Raw genomic sequence first — 17,227 nt, 5'->3', positions numbered from 1 at the left:
ATAGCTAAACAATTTGTCTCCGAAGTTCTGGTTGATGACAAAAGCTACTGTAATTTGAACTACCTGGAAGTCATCACTAAACTTGGATTAAGACAACAAGATCTGAAACCCTGCAAAGATCAAATCCTACTTACTTTTAGTGACTCATCCAGTCATCTTTGCTTATAGATCTACCTACTTGTCACCTTGGGAGAATCAAATGGAAGAAGGACAGTGGATGTCTGCTTCTTCGTGATCCCATGTGAAAGTGAATGCAACGACATCTTATGACGACCATTCCTAGCCGCACTAGACATAGTCGCGTCTATATTGCATTTTAAGTTGAAATACTACGATGAATACGGTAGCCCAGTGTGATCAAAGTTGACCTCCTCAGAACTCGTCAGATACAAGACGAAAATATGATGAAATCTACCACCGCCTCCATCGTCCATAGGAAGGATTTTGAAGGAAGTAGTCAGGCGACAAGCATAATCGACTTAGATGCACATGATGAAGAGCATTCCTTACATGGTGAATTATTATCGATGTCCGGAATCAAAATGAAAAGCTTGAGACCAAACCTGGATGGCAATTTTAAAACCATCTATCTGGATAGTAACCCTTTGAGAACTGTGAAGATAGGACCCAACATGGCCGCCGTAATTAGAGAAGGGTTGGTGAATTGTTTAAGATCCAATGTCAACCTTTTGATGTTTCCCCCGGGAGATATCCGTGATAGATCCCAAAGTGACATGTCACCAGTTGAATGTGGATCCCGGTGATCGATACGTATTGTAGAGACGGAATAGGAAGTCACTTGAGAAAGGGGAAGCAATTGTGAAGATGGTGTAAGGGTTATTATACGCCAATTTCATCTCCGTGCTCAATCATATCGAATGGATGTCTAACGTAATGCTAGTTAGGAAAGCTTTTGGGAAGTGGAGAGTATGTGTTGACTACACTTACTAAAACAAGGTATGCCCTAAAGATTCTGACCCGCACCCTAACATAGACAAGTTGGTTGATAGTTCTGTCGGATATAAACTTATATCGTTCATGGACACATACTTTGGCTATAACCAGATAGCAATGTATGAGTTGGACATAGGGAAAACATCCATTATGATCGAACAAGCAAACTACCAATAAAACATTGTGTCATTCGACCTAAAGAATGTCGGGCCACGTATCAGAGGATCATGAATAAAGTCTTTAAATATGAGATAGGTGAAAAGTTGGAAGTATACATGGACAACATGATAGTCAAGTCAATCGGAGAAGAGTTACATGACCAACATCTCGCATGCTTCTTCCGAAGAGTCTGACAATATAATACGAGGTTAAATCCTGAAAAATACACGTACAGAGTAAGAGCTGGGAAGTTTTTGGGCTTCTACCTAATAGAGACGGGCATGGAAGCAAACTCGGTCAAGTGTGAAACGGTAATATGGATGAACGTACCTGCGATAAATAAAGAGGTAGTGAAGTTGAAAAGCATGATAACAACTTTGAATAGGTTCATTTCAAAGTGGACGCAACATGCCTTACCCTTCTATAAATTGTTAAAAAAGAAGCCCAATTTGAATGGACGCTAGAATGCCAGCAAGCATTAACCTCATTGAAAGTAGCTTTATCTACCCCATCAGTATTAATTAGGATTTTGCCAAGAGAGTCATTATTTCTCTACTTAGTTGTCTTAGAAGAAGCGGTTAGCGTCGTCCTTGTCATGGAACCGAACGGTCAACAACACATGGTGTACTTCATTTTGAAAGCCCTAGCCATACCAAAATCATAGTAACAAAATATTTAGAAAGAGGCTTTATCCCTCGTAACCGTATCGAGGAAGCTACGACGTTACGTCTTAGCTCGTGGTATAATAGTAAGGATAAACCTTCCGCTAAAGAAAATCCTCCACCGAACCGATCTGGCGGGGAGGTTGACTAAATTGCCCATTGAGATGTATGAATTTGACGTTTCATTAGAAGTTATGAAGGCACTAAAGGCCCATAAATTTGTGGACTTCATAGCAGAGATGACGCCTGTAGCGGTAAACTCATGATCATCAAGCTACGAATAAGCTAGACATCAAATAAACAAGAGTCACCACCGCGCTTTTATTGTTTCCAAGGGAAAAGGGAAAAGTACGAACAAAACCCAAAAATAAGAAGTTTTCAAATCAAAACTAATAAAATGCCAGAGATTACAGGTAAGGAGGTTGGTTACACAGAGGGAAGGTGTTAACACCCAAAGTGTCCTAAATACTCCTAGGGAACCCTTTTTTGTGTGCATAAGTGTTTTTGTACAAATGATGTTTGTAAACAAATAGAATGGGGGGATGAGAAAAGAATTCATTAATTATATTTTTGTGTTTGACAAGACCTTCGGACTTGTGCCTACGTACCAACATAAAAATGAGGGATCAAAACCTCGTAGTTCGTGGTATCAATTTCAAAGTGAGTGCATTGCTTTTAACAAAAAATTTAAGTTTGAAAGGCACAAAGGCCTAAAAATGTTTTGAATGACTTAGTTATTTTTGGCTTTTGAAATTTTAAGTCAAGTATAGTTAAGTTTATTTACAAGTTTGATTAAGAAAAAGTTTGAAAAGGCAATGGCATAAGGCCAAAGTTTCTAATTTGCAATGGTAGTCAAAGTTTAGAAATCAAAAAACACAAGCAAAGAAGTTTTTTAAAAGGAGGGAGAGATTTTGAAATTAAAGAAGTGGAGAGGAGAAGAAGAGACTAATCCTAAGCACAAAACTAAAAGTTAAGAGTTGAAAAGATCTGACCAATTGGTTGCAATCCAATAGACAAGAATGTCATATAGAAACCCCAAATTCTCTAGGGATTTAGAATCAAGCAACAAAAAATGCACAAAATATCAACTTGAAGAGAAAGGCATCAAATAAAGATAGCCACATCCAAGTTTAGCAACTCCATGATCTTCTTCAAATTTGCCCATGTAGCAGATGAATTCCACAATGCATAAATCACAGGTTCAAAATAACAGCTTCACAATGATCATGTTGCAGATGAACTCAAATGGATCTTCAATGATGTATCAGATGAAGTTTCAAATTACAAGCACTTGGTTTCATGAAAGTTGGCATTGGCCAAGTCCTTTGCATAGGGAATGTTGCCTAAATTCTAAGTTCAATTGTCTCAGATCAACCAACAGTCCACACAAGATATTTTTTAGGATTTTTGTTCTTATTATGTACATTAATGGTTAAAGACCACACAAACAAACATAATATAATTTTAGCGCTATACCATGAAAGAGGGGAGACTTACAATCTCACTAACTAGAATGGTATGCCTTTTGGGTCAAAATTTAGCGCTATGTTAAGCAATCGTAATTGGACTTATGTAGAAGTCACAACTATTTGAGGTCGGGCAATAGAATTTTGGTGTTAATGCATGTTGGAGACATAGTATGATGAACTATGCTCATGAAACATACCACACACAAGAAGAATATGCAAAGTGGGGGGCCTAATCTCATCCATACTCATGTTGATTTTGCAATCAACTAGCCTTGGGATATAGAGGTATCATAGGCCCATGACATGAATGCATAAAGAAGGGGGATGAGATGAAGAGGGAGACAGAATGGATCAAACACAAATTGGACAAAGGAGGACTTTTACCAAGTTAAGATCATTCATTCATTTTGGAAGATGGAATGTACATTCCATCAATCCCCTAAATCCAATTATCTTAACCTAACAAAGTCAAATCAACCTTGACCAAGGCCCAACAACACAAGTCAAACTCACAAAGGCAATTGAAATGGCTCAACACAATTAATTTGGCATTTAAACAATTAAAAATATTAAAATAATGCATTAAATTAAATATGGTTGGTCAATTTCCTAAAATCTCATTAAAACACCAAAGAAATGGCCAAAAGATTTATCATAGGTCAAATAAGGTCAAAGGACCTTGGAGAAAAAAATTCAGAATTTTTAAAACCTAAAAATATTTTTAAACAATTAAAAATAATCACAAAATCAATTAAATCATGAAAAATATTAATAATGATCCAAAAAATAATTTTAATTCATAAAATGAAAGAGGATTTTATTTAAAAAAATTTGGTGAAACTCTCATATTTTTTGGATCAATATTAAAATTAATATGAATTAATGAAAATCAAAGGAATAAAAATAAAAATCAGATAATAAAAAAAACGTGGACCACTTGATCTCCCTCATTCATTGAGGTGGCATATCAAGTGGTGGAGAGCGCGTGTTCCATGATACACTTGAGTCAACTGATCACATGCTGGGTAATCACAATGTACGCTCCTGATTAAAACATTTTGAGCTCATCTAATGGCTCTGAACACTTCCAACGCATCGCCGGAGCCAAAGGCCGGTCATCTTCTCCGATGACCCTGGCCGGACTGGTTCAATCATCACCACATCATAAATGAGAAAAAAGGACATGATCTTAAAGAAAAAATGGCGTAGATCACGAATATCACCTCAATTTTAACTAACTCCAAATATATAGAGAGATACGTGGAGTTGAATTTTGAGGTGTGTCAACTGAGTTGCTTCGATTTGACCTCAAAGAAACTCAATCTTCTTGCCTACATTGGTAGGACTTCAGACAACCAAGGATCCAAGAGAATTGATTAGAATTGAGAGAAAATCGAAGAGAAGAAAAATCTAGAAAAGTACCTTCAATGATGTGCAGAAATGGATCTCTCTTCCTTTAATTCGTGTTTGATCTTGCTTATGGAGCTTGTGGAAGTAGGTTAAGAGTAATACAAAGCTTTGGATCCTTGAGTTTTTGAATCTCCAAACAGTGAGATTCAAACTCAAATTTCAATTGAAATTTCTTAGGTTTTCCTTTGAATTGAGAGGGTTTGAAGAGTTGGGGGCAAAGCTGGCGCGCAAGGTCCTTTGAACTGAGGCATTGGACCTCTATTTATAGCAAAGAGAAGTGTTATTTGCACACTTGAAAAATTCTCAAAAATTGGCAATGCAACGCACATGCTTGCATGGGCGTGTACAGGCCCGTGAAGCAATCCAATTAGGTCCACAATCAACTGAAATGAGGTCTGCATGAAGCTTGAGTGGCAAGGCAAAGTTATGTGAACATTTGAAGCATGAATCTTGCCAACTGATACATGCCTGTTTAAGCCATGCGCAGACCCATCAAACTTTGTCCAAAATGAGTGAATTAGGACTCTTTCGAAAGCTTAGATCAAGAGGAATAACTCTTATGTTGAACACTTTTCCATTTGGAACATGTATCATGGTGAATTTTAAGGTGGAAGTTTGGAAATTTCAATATGTCAAAATATTTTCTAAGTGTCAAGTCACATATTCAATTATTCCACCTTGCCTAAATTTTTATGTGAGCTCCAAATGAGAAAAGTGTTTTAATAAAAGTTGTAGATCTTTCAAAAACCTTAAAAATTGTCACCAATTTGACATCATTTGGATTTATGATGAGTGAGTTATGCATTTTTGAAGTTGAGGAAAATCCCTTGTTCAATGGCATTGGTCCAAAATGACCTATAATGTATCCTTATATCACATGCTCATAAAAGTTGATTTAGCTCTCACTCCAAACATAAAAGTTGAAGTAGACATCTTGAATTTGATTTTGAAACTTGTAAATCTTTCATCTCATAAAAATTGAGCAAGTTATGGCCTTGGGGAATTGACTTTCAAATTAGGGTTTAGAGAAAATGACCTATAATGTTTCAACATATAAAATGACTTTCAAAGCATAATTAGCTCTAGACCTCAACATAAAAGTTGCTTGAAATATCATTTAGAGTAACGTTTCTCTTGGAATCATTTTCATATGATTAAAATTGTAGGAGATAGGGTCTAGGGAGACCAAGTTTTGATTAGATGAATCCATCTGGCCAACCACCATCAACCAACTTGCTAACTTGCAATTCTCTTGACTTTTTAGGCTCATGGTAGATCATATATGCATAAGATGATGAAATTTGAAGTGCCCCTTGAAGTATTTGATCAATGGGTGAAGAAGCTTGTTGAAGAAGTTACTCAAGATACCTAGATGAACTAGGGTTTCCAAGGCAAACCAACTCCAAACTCTTGAAGAATTCTTGATCAAAATAACATGTAGAGATCATTGGGACTCATATATGATGCTTAGATCCGTTATGGATCATTCCTTGGTTATGCTCTTAGCAATGAGGGTCTTAAACCCTAGATGTGAATTTGATAGATCAATGGTGATCATGCCTTACCTACAAAAGAGTTAGGCAAATGCAAAGACATATTTTTGGTATTTTGGTTAGTAAAATGATAATATACAAGTATGATACAATCACATGGTGCTTGATGATCTCTCCCAAAACAAACCCAAAGAAAGAGGGGTAAGGAGAATGCCAAGGTATGATCCCAATGCTAATGCATATGATGAGATTGCATGAGGGATCTTAGGGTCAAAATTGGTGTCTTATAACGCCCTGCGAGTCGAAACCGACGCACTCCTAGACAATTCTCATTGATGGATCATCCAAGAGCCGATGGAGTGGAGTTGGACTCATTATAAAGAATGAAGTTGGATTGACTATCGAGGTATCCCTGCAATTTTAATTTCCTACCACCGATAATCAGGTTGAATACGAAATAGTATTAGTAGGCCTTACTTTAGCATCCAAAGTGGGGGTGGAAAGCATCAGGTTGAAGACAGACTCTTAGTTGGTGGTGTCACATATCAGAGGATAAGATGAAAGGGCCAACGCTACAACACTGCATCTAGTTAGCTAGAGAAAATCTAACCAAACTCAAGATATCTAAGGTAGAGCATATCCCAAGAGAGGAGAACACCATACAGATGTCTTGTTTAAAATGGCCAGTACAAGGTCATCAGGCATAAATCATTCATTCATTCAGGATACCTTGAAGAACCCCAACATAGAAGTCCCAAAGATTCCCAAAGATTGTGACAATGGCAATAAATGACAACAAACATACATTTTATACGACATCCATCGTGAGGTACATAGAGAAAGGGAAACTTCCCTCCAACCCATCCGATGTAAGTCTCGATAAGAGAAGAGTCAACTCATACTACTTAATTGAGGGAATACTGCATCGGAAAGGATTATCCATTCCTCTACTGAAATGTTTAGAAATAGAGGAAGTCGTACACACCTTGATCGAGGTACACAAATAAATTGCAGGATCCTAGGCACGAAAAAGGTCCCAAGAGCTGGTTATGATTGGTCAACTATGATAGAGAACGCGAAATAATACATCAAAAAATGCAATATGACAACAATAGGATGACATTTATAATGCACCACTTTCCATGCTATACTCCTTAACCTCGTTCTGGCTCTTCTCACTGTGGGGAATGGACATCCTCAGACCTTTTCCCCGGACCCCAGGGCAACTCAAGTTCCTAATTGTGGCAGTAGATTACTTCACTAGGTGGATAGAAGCAGAGGCGTTGGCAAAATCACAATAACAAATATTCTGAAATTATTTAAAAGGAACACCTATCACAATACGTGATCCCACAAGCTGTCATTATAGATATCGACACACAATTCATAAACAAGAAGCTCATAATCCTTTTGGAAGAATTGAATTTTAAATAACACTTTACGTCGGTAGAAAACCCTCAAAGTAACAGATAGGTTAAAGTTGTAAATCGATTAATTCTTAGAGGATTGAAACGAAGGCTAGCAATAACTAAAGGGAATTGGGCAGATGAACTTCCACGTGTCCTTTAGGCTTACAGGACCACACCTCACTCAACCATCGGCGCGACTCCTTTCTGACTGAATTATGAAACAGAAGTCGTCATTCTCGTCGAAATAGAAGAGCTAAGTTAGAGGACATCACACCCCTTGATTGTAGAAGACAATTCCAATGTACTTAGAGAAGAAATAGATTTATTGGAGGAAAAATGGAATACCACAGTCCTGATTAGCGTAGTTGTAAAGTAGGCTATAACAGCCAAATACAACAAACGGGCGAGACCCCGAGGGTTTGAGTTGGGAAGTCTCGTATTAAGATGTGTTAACGTTGGAGGGAGTAACGCTAGAGATGGCAAGTTAGCAGCTACCTGGGAAAGGTTGTACATAGTTATACCAACATGTGAAAATGGGCATACACCTTCGAGACACTAGCCGGGGAATCCATCCCTCAGATATGGAACACATCGAAACTCAAGAAATATTACAATTAAGTAGCACGTATTTTACTTTCGCAAGAAAAGTGTAATCTCTTACATATATGTGATATTTTGATAATAATAAATATAATACACATTGCAATACACATTGTTATTTTCTTTAGCATAAACAAGGATGAGAAACGTTATTTGTCGCATAAAAATTGGCACCCCCCCTAGGAGTTAACCACTCCAAGGGCGTAGGCGGTAAAGCCTTGAACACGTCAAAATCGAATCAGACCTGAAGCTGGGGAAGACAAGAGGATCTGACCTTTGGCCATATATGGTTCTCTCGACGTCAATGTCATAATCATGTGCAATGAAATAAAATTTCCAATAAACAAAAATAAAAAAATGAAAAAATGGGTAAAGAAGAAATGGTACCTGAAGAAAGGAGATAGAGCGAATGAAACAGTTTGAGTAAGAAAATGTGATAATGCAAAGACTCAAGCAGGCATAGAAGCAATTGGAAGCAAGAATCGCTCAGGGTAATGCAGAAGGTAAACACTATAGTGGGAGGAAGAAGAAGAAGGAAATAAGATAGTGCTAAGGAAAGCCAAAAGAAAGTTTATATAAAAAGAGAGAAAATATTACAAATCGTAGAATAGTGTCAGAACGACGATCAAACGGCCCAAAATGACTCCTTGAAGAGATAAATGTACTTAAGTGCACTCAAACTGTCTATGCAGACGGCCACTCCCCAGCCCGATAACTTAGAGCCACGCATAGGTGTTCAGCAAAACGTTTCAATGATTAGACAGACATTTAATGAGGTTGTTTCCGAAACCTTTCCACTTTTCCACGCGAGAGTATGAGTATAGAGTCGCCCAACCCGATTTGAAGACTTCCCACTCCTCACGTCATAACAAGTTTGGGGGCAACTGTTCCAGACCGGACCCAAGACCCAAAAAGGATTCCAAAGGCCCAATTATAGCTACCTTATAAATATTTTCTTTTACACAAAGGCGGATATGACTTTATATTTTAAAATTTTACTCCATCCTATAAGTGATTTCACAAACTAATTTGAACGTTGGAATGTTAATCTTGCAGGTACACCTTAGCCACCATACCGAAACTGCGAGCACCATCATCACCGAGACCTACTCCTTCAACTCTAGATATATGGGAATTGACATATTCAATTAACTACCACAAAACATTATTACATACATCACTATGCCAGCAAGAAATCTTGCAGAAAATATTTCTTTATGCAGATTCTCAACTCACATAATAAGAAATCTTATTCTTGTCTTCAAATCACATATTAGGATTACAGGTACAGATAAACATCAGTTCATGATGTGATAACTTTGAAATTCTAGCAAAGCTTATTTGCTTGGTTTGATTAATTCTAGACCGTGAGTTTCACTTAGAATTAGGAGTTAACTTAAATTCCATCAGCATCATTAACATGAATTTCAATTTCAAGACAAGATTACTAGACTATTGAACAATTAAGCATGAAGGGATGCCTAATATGCATTTGTCTAAAGTAGTCAGAGTAAACAAAAAACATACTGCTAAGGGATTCTATGTGCCAGCTCAACCTTCATAGTTGGAATGCACTTTCCTATATTCCAAATGGAGAATTTAGCATAACATGAAAAGTTCATTCCATTTTTAATAGAGAATTTTATGATGAAAATGGAGAATAAGATTGTAGGAATACACTGTTTGCTAAGTGACACTCACACAAATGCATGAAAGTTATACTAAACATGAGACTGATTTCAACATGGAACCTGATTCCTCTACCATCAACCCTTTCCCTTCATGGTGGATTCCAAATTAGCCTCTCCTTCAATCTGTCGAGCATAAAACCCACTTTTTGCTGCCATAAATTCCTCTTAAGCCTTCTCCAAAATAGCCATCGTAACACTTGCAACCTTCTGTATTCAACTTCTCTTAACCTGAGTACAAAGGAAAAAGAAGATGGTAGTGCATGTTTATAGCAGCTTTATATGTTACTTATGAATCAATATACTTTTATTGCAAATTATGTGTTTAAGTTCAATTACCTTGTCTTTTTCATACTTTGTTAACACCTTTGAATTGTATGATGTTTTTGAGTGCAGAGTTTAGAGGAGAAACCTGTATCAGTTGGACCATGGGGAGGCAGTGGAGGATACAGTTGGGATGATGGTGTTTATTCAACAATAAGGCAATTAGTGATAGTTCATGATGAAGGAATTGACTCCATCCAAATTGAATATGACAAGGATGATAGTTCTATTTGGTCACTTAAGCATGGTGGAAGTGGAGGCCATAAAATTGACAAGGTGAATTTTCCATGCCCTTAGCTAACCGTTATTGTTCTAGGATACGATATTTAGTACAGTGTTGTTAAATAGCTACTATTTCAGAGCTATAATATTGTAGCATCCCAGAATTGAGCAAACTGTTAGCTTCTGCAATATGTGATTGACAACACTGGTTGAAGCCGGAAAGCACATGTTGCTAGTTTTTACTAATCGAACTATTGCATCATATCATCTAAATATTTATGACTGTGGTGCAGATCAAGCTTGATTACCCAAATGAGTACCTAACATCCATTGATGGATACTATGGTAGCTTAAATCAATGGGGACCAATCTTCATCAGATCACTGAGTTTTGAGAGTAACAGGAAAATCTATGGACCATTTGGAGTTGTACAAGGAACATACTTTTCCTTGCCAGTGACAGGAGCCATGATTGTTGGATTCCATGGCAGGTATGGTTGGCACATAGATGCCATTGGAGTCCATTTGAGGTCCTATCACCAGCCAAAACCATCCAAAGCATTGTCAAACTCACAGAACCACATAACTAACACTACTGAGAATGTTGGTTATTCGGTAATACAAGGAAGTGTTAGCCAAGGCTTTGATATTGTTGTTGCTGTAAAACAGAAAGATAGTTCTGTCAAAGCTTCACCAACCAAGAAGATTTTCTCCTATAAAGAACCTAACAGCATTGAACCAAAAGAAAAGGTAAGGAAAAATGACTGTTCCTTGATGTTTTTCTCAACTTTTTCATGTTTTGGTGTTTGCAACAAATGAAACTGAAAAATCTTCATCGACTTCAGATAGTTCCGATGGTGAAGGCACCATCAATAGTTGAAGGTGTGGTCACATACGGACCTTGGGGTGGTAATGGTGGATATGTCTTTGATGATGGACCTTACACTGGAATCAGACAGATCGATTTGTCGCGCAACGTTGGAATTGTGTGGATTAGAGTTTTGTATGATCTGGATGGAGAAGCTGTATGGGGATACAAACATGGTGGGGCTGGAGGATTCAAACATGAAAAGGTGAACTAAAGTTTATAAACCTTAGTGATCAAATCTTATGCTACAAGTGCTTACATTGTTTTTATGCATCATTTTGCAGATGATCTTTGATTTCCCATATGAAGTCCTAACACATATGTCAGGCTACTATGGATCTTTGATGTATATGGGGCCTTCTACTATAAGGTCACTTACATTCCATACTACGAAAAGGGTTTATGGACCATTTGGAGATGAATATGGAACTTATTTCACAACAAAGCTGAATGAAGGAAAGGTAGTTGGAATTCATGGTAGAAAAGGTTTGTTTCTAGATGCTCTTGGTGTACATGTGATAGAAGGAAAAGTGATAGTGCCAGTAGCAGCATCTCCCTCCATGGAAATCATCTCAAGAGAACCAAGTATTACAGAAATAAACAGTGCAAAGTGGCCTGCAAAAATTGTGCCTTCTAAATTAGCACCACTTGAAGAGGTATTTCTTAAGTCAATCAAAAGGTGTATGTAATTTGATGTTCAAATAACACAATTGGACATAATCAAATTATATGAGCAGTTATTTTAACACATACATCAGTTAATAAGTTTTTGAAGAATATGAAACTTACCAATCTATCTGTCAAATTATGTTATGGTATCTTCACAGTAATTTCTCGTCTATTTGACAGGTTTCTCGTGGTGTGGTTAAAGAACCAGCTCAATTTGGACCAGGTCCATGGGGTGGGGATGGAGGTAGACTCTGGGACGATGGAGTCTTTTCTGATATTAAGCAGATTTATTTGACAAAATCACCTGAAGGAATTTGCTCAATTCAAATCGAGTATGATCGAAACAAGCAATCTGTATGGTCTGTGAAGCATGGCGGTAACGGAGGAAGCACCACACATAGGGTACAAATATGATTCTTAAGCATATTCATGGCTGCTAACACAGAAAGGCCTTGCTTATTGTTCTTCTTACTAATAATGTCTATATTGTGTTTTTAGATAAAATTGGAGTATCCAAATGAGGTTCTGTCTTGCATATCCGGCTATTATGGTTCAATTACTACCGATGAACAAGATATAGTTATTAAGTCACTGACTTTCTATACTAGCAGAGGAAAATATGGTCCATTTGGTGATGAAGTAGGGAAATTTTTTACTTCAACCACAACAGAGGGAAAGGCGGTAGGTTTTCATGGGAGGAGTAGCATGTATTTGGATGCTATTGGGGTCCATATGCAGCACTGGTTGGGAAGTCAGAAAACTTCAAGATCATCATCCCTCTTCAAGCTATTTTGATTTGTGAAGAATAATAAAGTGTGAGCAGTGTGATCACACTATTACTTGTATACTATCGAAATAATGATTTGTACTTATTCGATCCTAAGTTCCTAATTATACATTCAAACACAATATCAATAGCAAGAGTAACCTGTGACAATTATATTTCAATCCAATAATCTATTGACCAAAAAGATATTATGTACATGTAAATAAATAAATTGATTTCATTGTGATCATACTTTTCAAGAATAGTTTATTTATGAGCATGAAAAATAATTTCGTGATTTTCAATATATACAATAGGACTTAGGATGGTCATACTTCTGATTTATGAAAATCTACAAGAGAAAAATGAATCTTCATTGGTTTCAAGATGCAAGTTTCATTGCTTTGTCCTTCAAGGTTCAAATAGTCAATTACCTCTTTCTTCTGCCATGGTTTTTTTATCATAGTCTACTTATATCACGGCCGAACACAAGAGTTGTAATCCAGTTGATAAATACATAGAATCTGTTCCTCCAGCTGACGACTCGTGTGATATACGCCGAGCGCCAAATAAAAAAACTTAGAACTCCTGCCAGTGCTATCCCTTTTCCCTCCTGCATGAACTTGGTTGGTAAGGTAATAATAATAACATTAGAGCTTTAAAGCTCGAGAGTGATGTTAATATTAACTACCTTGCTTTGTCTAAGGTCAACAAGAGCCTTGTATCTGCCAATAGTTGCCATACTTCCAAGATGCTTGTAAACAAATGGATCCCCAAGTTCTATTTCTTTCCCACTGTTTGCATGGCCTGCACCTGCTTTACCAATTTTGTTCAACATATTTGCTAAATATTTACCTTGTCTCTCTGCCACCTGTGAAATCGAAATGATAATGCATCAAATGACTGAAAACAAAATTTCTGGAAAAGTCGAAACTAGCAGCACTACTAAAGGGTGAAAACATGAAATGAAAGTGTTGGTCTTCCAGTACTTCAAATATCACTTACTTGAGCCAATGCTGGAAGTGTTGGTCTTCCAGTACTTTCAACAAATCCACTGCAGTCACCTATTGAGAACACATCTTGTACTGAAGGAACACGAAGCCACTCATCAACACCAATCCTAAACGAAAATAACACTCAGAATTTGCTTATGAGATGATAAGCTATACAAAAGTTGGGGTCACTCTATGTAGCTAATACTTCTTTCTTTACATGTTGAGTAATGAGACTAACCTTCCACCAGGGGCTTTGGGGAGATCTAAAGATTGAATAATAGGTGATGGACCAACACCAGTAGACCATACCAACAAACCATATGGAACCTCAGTACCGTCATTTAGGATAATCTTCTGAGCTTTAACATCTTTCACAATACCACGAACAAGACGAACTCCTGACTGAGACAAACTACAATATTGGAAAATATAAAACTAATATGGAAAACTTTTAACAACTAGCTTGTCAACTCAAATAGTACTACTATCATGAAGACTTCATATGTATGTGTAAGACATAATTTGACCGGACACCTAAACACTTAGGCATATTCTAGAAGGTTGTAGAAGAAGTAAAATAAGAGTTAGTTAGGACCCTACGAACGCTACGAACCTTACGAACGCTGGCTCTCCCTCGGCAATCCGCCAGGTCGGAACAATGATAGAACTCGTAAATTCAAGGAAATGAATATGTATATTATCCAATAGAAAATATGAGCTTAAGAGCTCTATAATGGTGACCAAACAAAAAAGAAAATGATAAACCAGAGCAAAGCTTCTAACCCAAGATAACTCTCCTAACCAACTCTAACAATATTTCTCAACGAATCTCAACTTCCCTTCCCCTTCTCTTATAACAGAAATTCGCTAAAATTAAGGAATTCCTAACTAATTTTACTTCTTCTACAATAAACCAATCAAAAGCACCTCAAGATAAACATAGTGTCTTTATACACAATAAACCAACCAAAAGCACCTCAAGATAATGTTAATGAATCATGTTAAAATTTTACTCATATGAAACATTCCAAATTGCAGAATGCATGATATAGCTTACCTTTGTCAACTGCTTGGTAGCATAGAGCCTGAGTCGGTCATCAAAAGAAGATAATATCTCATTTGCCTGATAGGACATGAACAAATTGGTTACCAACATAAATTACCTTAGAAGACATCTTTGGCATGAATAAAATTACTTCAACAAAAAATGGCTTCCATAACTGTGTTAAATTTTTTATCCTATTAAACATACCTCAATTAAAGTAACACGGATGTAATCCTTCACATGTGTATATCTTTGGCGCACATCCTTCATGATAAAATCACTAAGTTCACCACTGAATTCAACTCCAGTAGGACCACCCCCAACAACAACACAGTGCAAAAGCCTTTGCTTTTCCTCTTCTGGAATTCCTGTATCCAAAATAAAACACATAAGTAATAAACCGAAGGTTGAATGTCTCATGACTCAACAATACATTTTTCTAACATACTAAGGTTTGCTAGGATCGACTTATTTGATCTTTTTTACTGGTATAAATAAACACTTGTGAAACTACTTTAGAGAGCTTACAGAAACAACTTATGATATGTCTGTAAGATATGTTTTAAGCTTATAACGTATATGGAAACAGCTTAACTTTATGTTACCTTTTATTATAGAAATAGTTTACACATAATCACTTATAAGATAAGCATGCATGCTATAAGTGCTTAATTAAGTTGTTTATCCAAACATGGGCTAAAAGATTAAAGCAAACCTGGAACATCAGATAGCATCAAGTTTAGGAGCAACTTCCTACGAATTTCCTGTGCATGGTGAACTTCGCGAAGAAAAATGGCATGTTCATTGACTCCTTGAATTCCAAACGTAGCAGGATGTGATCCTAATGCAATTACTAGTTTATCATAAGAGACTGTAAATTTCCAAGGATCTATTGTCTGCTCTCCATCAGTTACAGTCTCACATTGCACCTTCAAAATCAAACATCAAATACAAATTTCCATAATAAGCCACACTGCAAGTACCAATATTCCAACCAAAATTAGTATCAAACTATCTGTTTCATGGAGCAAAAGAAAAAAAAAGTTGAGTTTAAATTCCAATATGAATGGGCCAAAATAGTTCAATACAGTAAGTAACATACTCTCCATCACTTAAACTAGTCCACACAATATTCTTCATAAAATTCCAGGTAACAAATATTATGTTAAAAAATGTAACGGGTAGCTCACACTCCTAGTCGTCACACCGAATGTAGCACCGCATGTTTTCTTTCTCCAACAGATGTAAATTACATTCAACTATTCTTTTTTTTCAAATTATTACGAATGTCAACGTGTCAGCATTATTATCGTGATGTAGCCACACGTGCTGGATAGAAACTGCACCGACTGCACGATTGAATGTGGTTCTCCACAATATCACGTATCTTGATGCGGAAGCTATTTAAAACTTTGTGTACAAGTAATAGAAAAAACAAAATCATATCAAGGTAACACTTAACACACCATATGATTATGTTCATCAATGGCAGTACAATTGGCAAGAAAGAAATAAGAACCAGGCTCCCTAGAAATAGCTGGTTGGATTCTTCCAATGGGTTCAGCAACTGATCTAAACTCAAGAGTTCCAACACAAGTGGAAGCCAGTAGAGGGGTAAACACCATGTGGTTCCTAGGTGAGACACAAACAATGTCATAAATATGAGGGTCCAACCCTTTCATGAGTCTGCACCCAGCCCAGCCTGAACCCAACACAACCACCCTTGGTTTCTCATGAGGCTTTGTTGGTTCCAAACCTGTAGAATGCTCAACAGGCTTAACATAAGGCTTTTCCTCAATGGGTTGGGAGCTAAAATGGGAGAAAAACGTAAAGGATGGTAAAAGAAGAAATGGGTCAACTTTATTGGGTCTTTGAGATGATTTAATGTTGGAAAATTTTGAGAGATTTCTTAACCAAGCCATGGTAGTTCTGGTTATGGTTTTTGTCTCAACCTCTAATGGGTTTTTTATGGATTCTTTTTGGTGTTTATTTTTTTATGGTGTGTGTTAGAATATATGAGATGGAAGATATGCATCACAAAATATAGATTTGGGGTGGAAAGTGAACCAAGTAAATAAGATACATAGATGTGGGCTTTGTGATGAGTTAGTTATGTTGTTAGTTATATAAGGTGGGCCTCCTTGATGTGTGTATAACATTTGGATTTTAGTTAAGGTAGCTCATTTTTTTGACACTTGTCTTTTCATAATTTTTATAAAGGATAATGAGAAAAAAAATCCTGTTTTGTAAGTAAAATTTAAATAGTAGGTAGTGAGTGCGAGTTCAAACCCACAATTTTCTACTTTTATATAGTTAAGGTGTTTGATTATTGCCACTAAATTATTTGATAAAAAAAGAGAAATTTCTGTAAGAAAAAAACTTAAGAAAAACTTACATATAAGAGTCCTGATTTCTGAATATATATTTGAAAGGTGATAGATCAATACTCTTTGGTATGATTTAATGTTTATTTTATAAAAATATACTAATGTTAA

The 17,227-nt window shown here is 36.6% G+C and overlaps 2 protein-coding genes across 2 annotated transcripts; one reads left to right on the top strand and one right to left on the bottom strand.

Annotated features, from left to right (window-relative positions):
- Positions 1 to 9,773: 9,773 nt before the first annotated feature.
- Positions 9,774 to 12,874, top strand: LOC127084561 (jacalin-related lectin 3). Its single transcript, XM_051025043.1, has 7 exons — positions 9,774 to 10,100; positions 10,241 to 10,444; positions 10,684 to 11,139; positions 11,235 to 11,462; positions 11,542 to 11,913; positions 12,107 to 12,328; positions 12,425 to 12,874. The coding sequence occupies exons 1-7, from the start codon at positions 10,098 to 10,100 to the stop codon at positions 12,719 to 12,721; spliced, it is 1,782 nt and encodes a 593-aa protein (XP_050881000.1). The 5' UTR covers positions 9,774 to 10,097; the 3' UTR covers positions 12,722 to 12,874.
- A 68-nt stretch (positions 12,875 to 12,942) lies between these two features.
- LOC127084562 (internal alternative NAD(P)H-ubiquinone oxidoreductase A1, mitochondrial) lies at positions 12,943 to 16,782 on the bottom strand. Its single transcript, XM_051025044.1, has 8 exons — positions 16,199 to 16,782; positions 15,448 to 15,661; positions 14,940 to 15,100; positions 14,745 to 14,810; positions 13,926 to 14,089; positions 13,698 to 13,812; positions 13,384 to 13,563; positions 12,943 to 13,305 (listed from the first exon to the last, which is right to left on the bottom strand). The coding sequence occupies exons 1-8, from the start codon at positions 16,652 to 16,654 to the stop codon at positions 13,153 to 13,155; spliced, it is 1,509 nt and encodes a 502-aa protein (XP_050881001.1). The 5' UTR covers positions 16,655 to 16,782; the 3' UTR covers positions 12,943 to 13,152.
- Between the last annotated feature and the right edge of the window lie 445 nt (positions 16,783 to 17,227).

This window comes from Lathyrus oleraceus, chromosome 5 (assembly GCF_024323335.1).
Source record: "Lathyrus oleraceus cultivar Zhongwan6 chromosome 5, CAAS_Psat_ZW6_1.0, whole genome shotgun sequence".
Lineage (NCBI taxonomy): Eukaryota > Viridiplantae > Streptophyta > Magnoliopsida > Fabales > Fabaceae > Lathyrus > Lathyrus oleraceus.
This window is presented reverse-complemented; position numbering and strand designations above follow the sequence as displayed.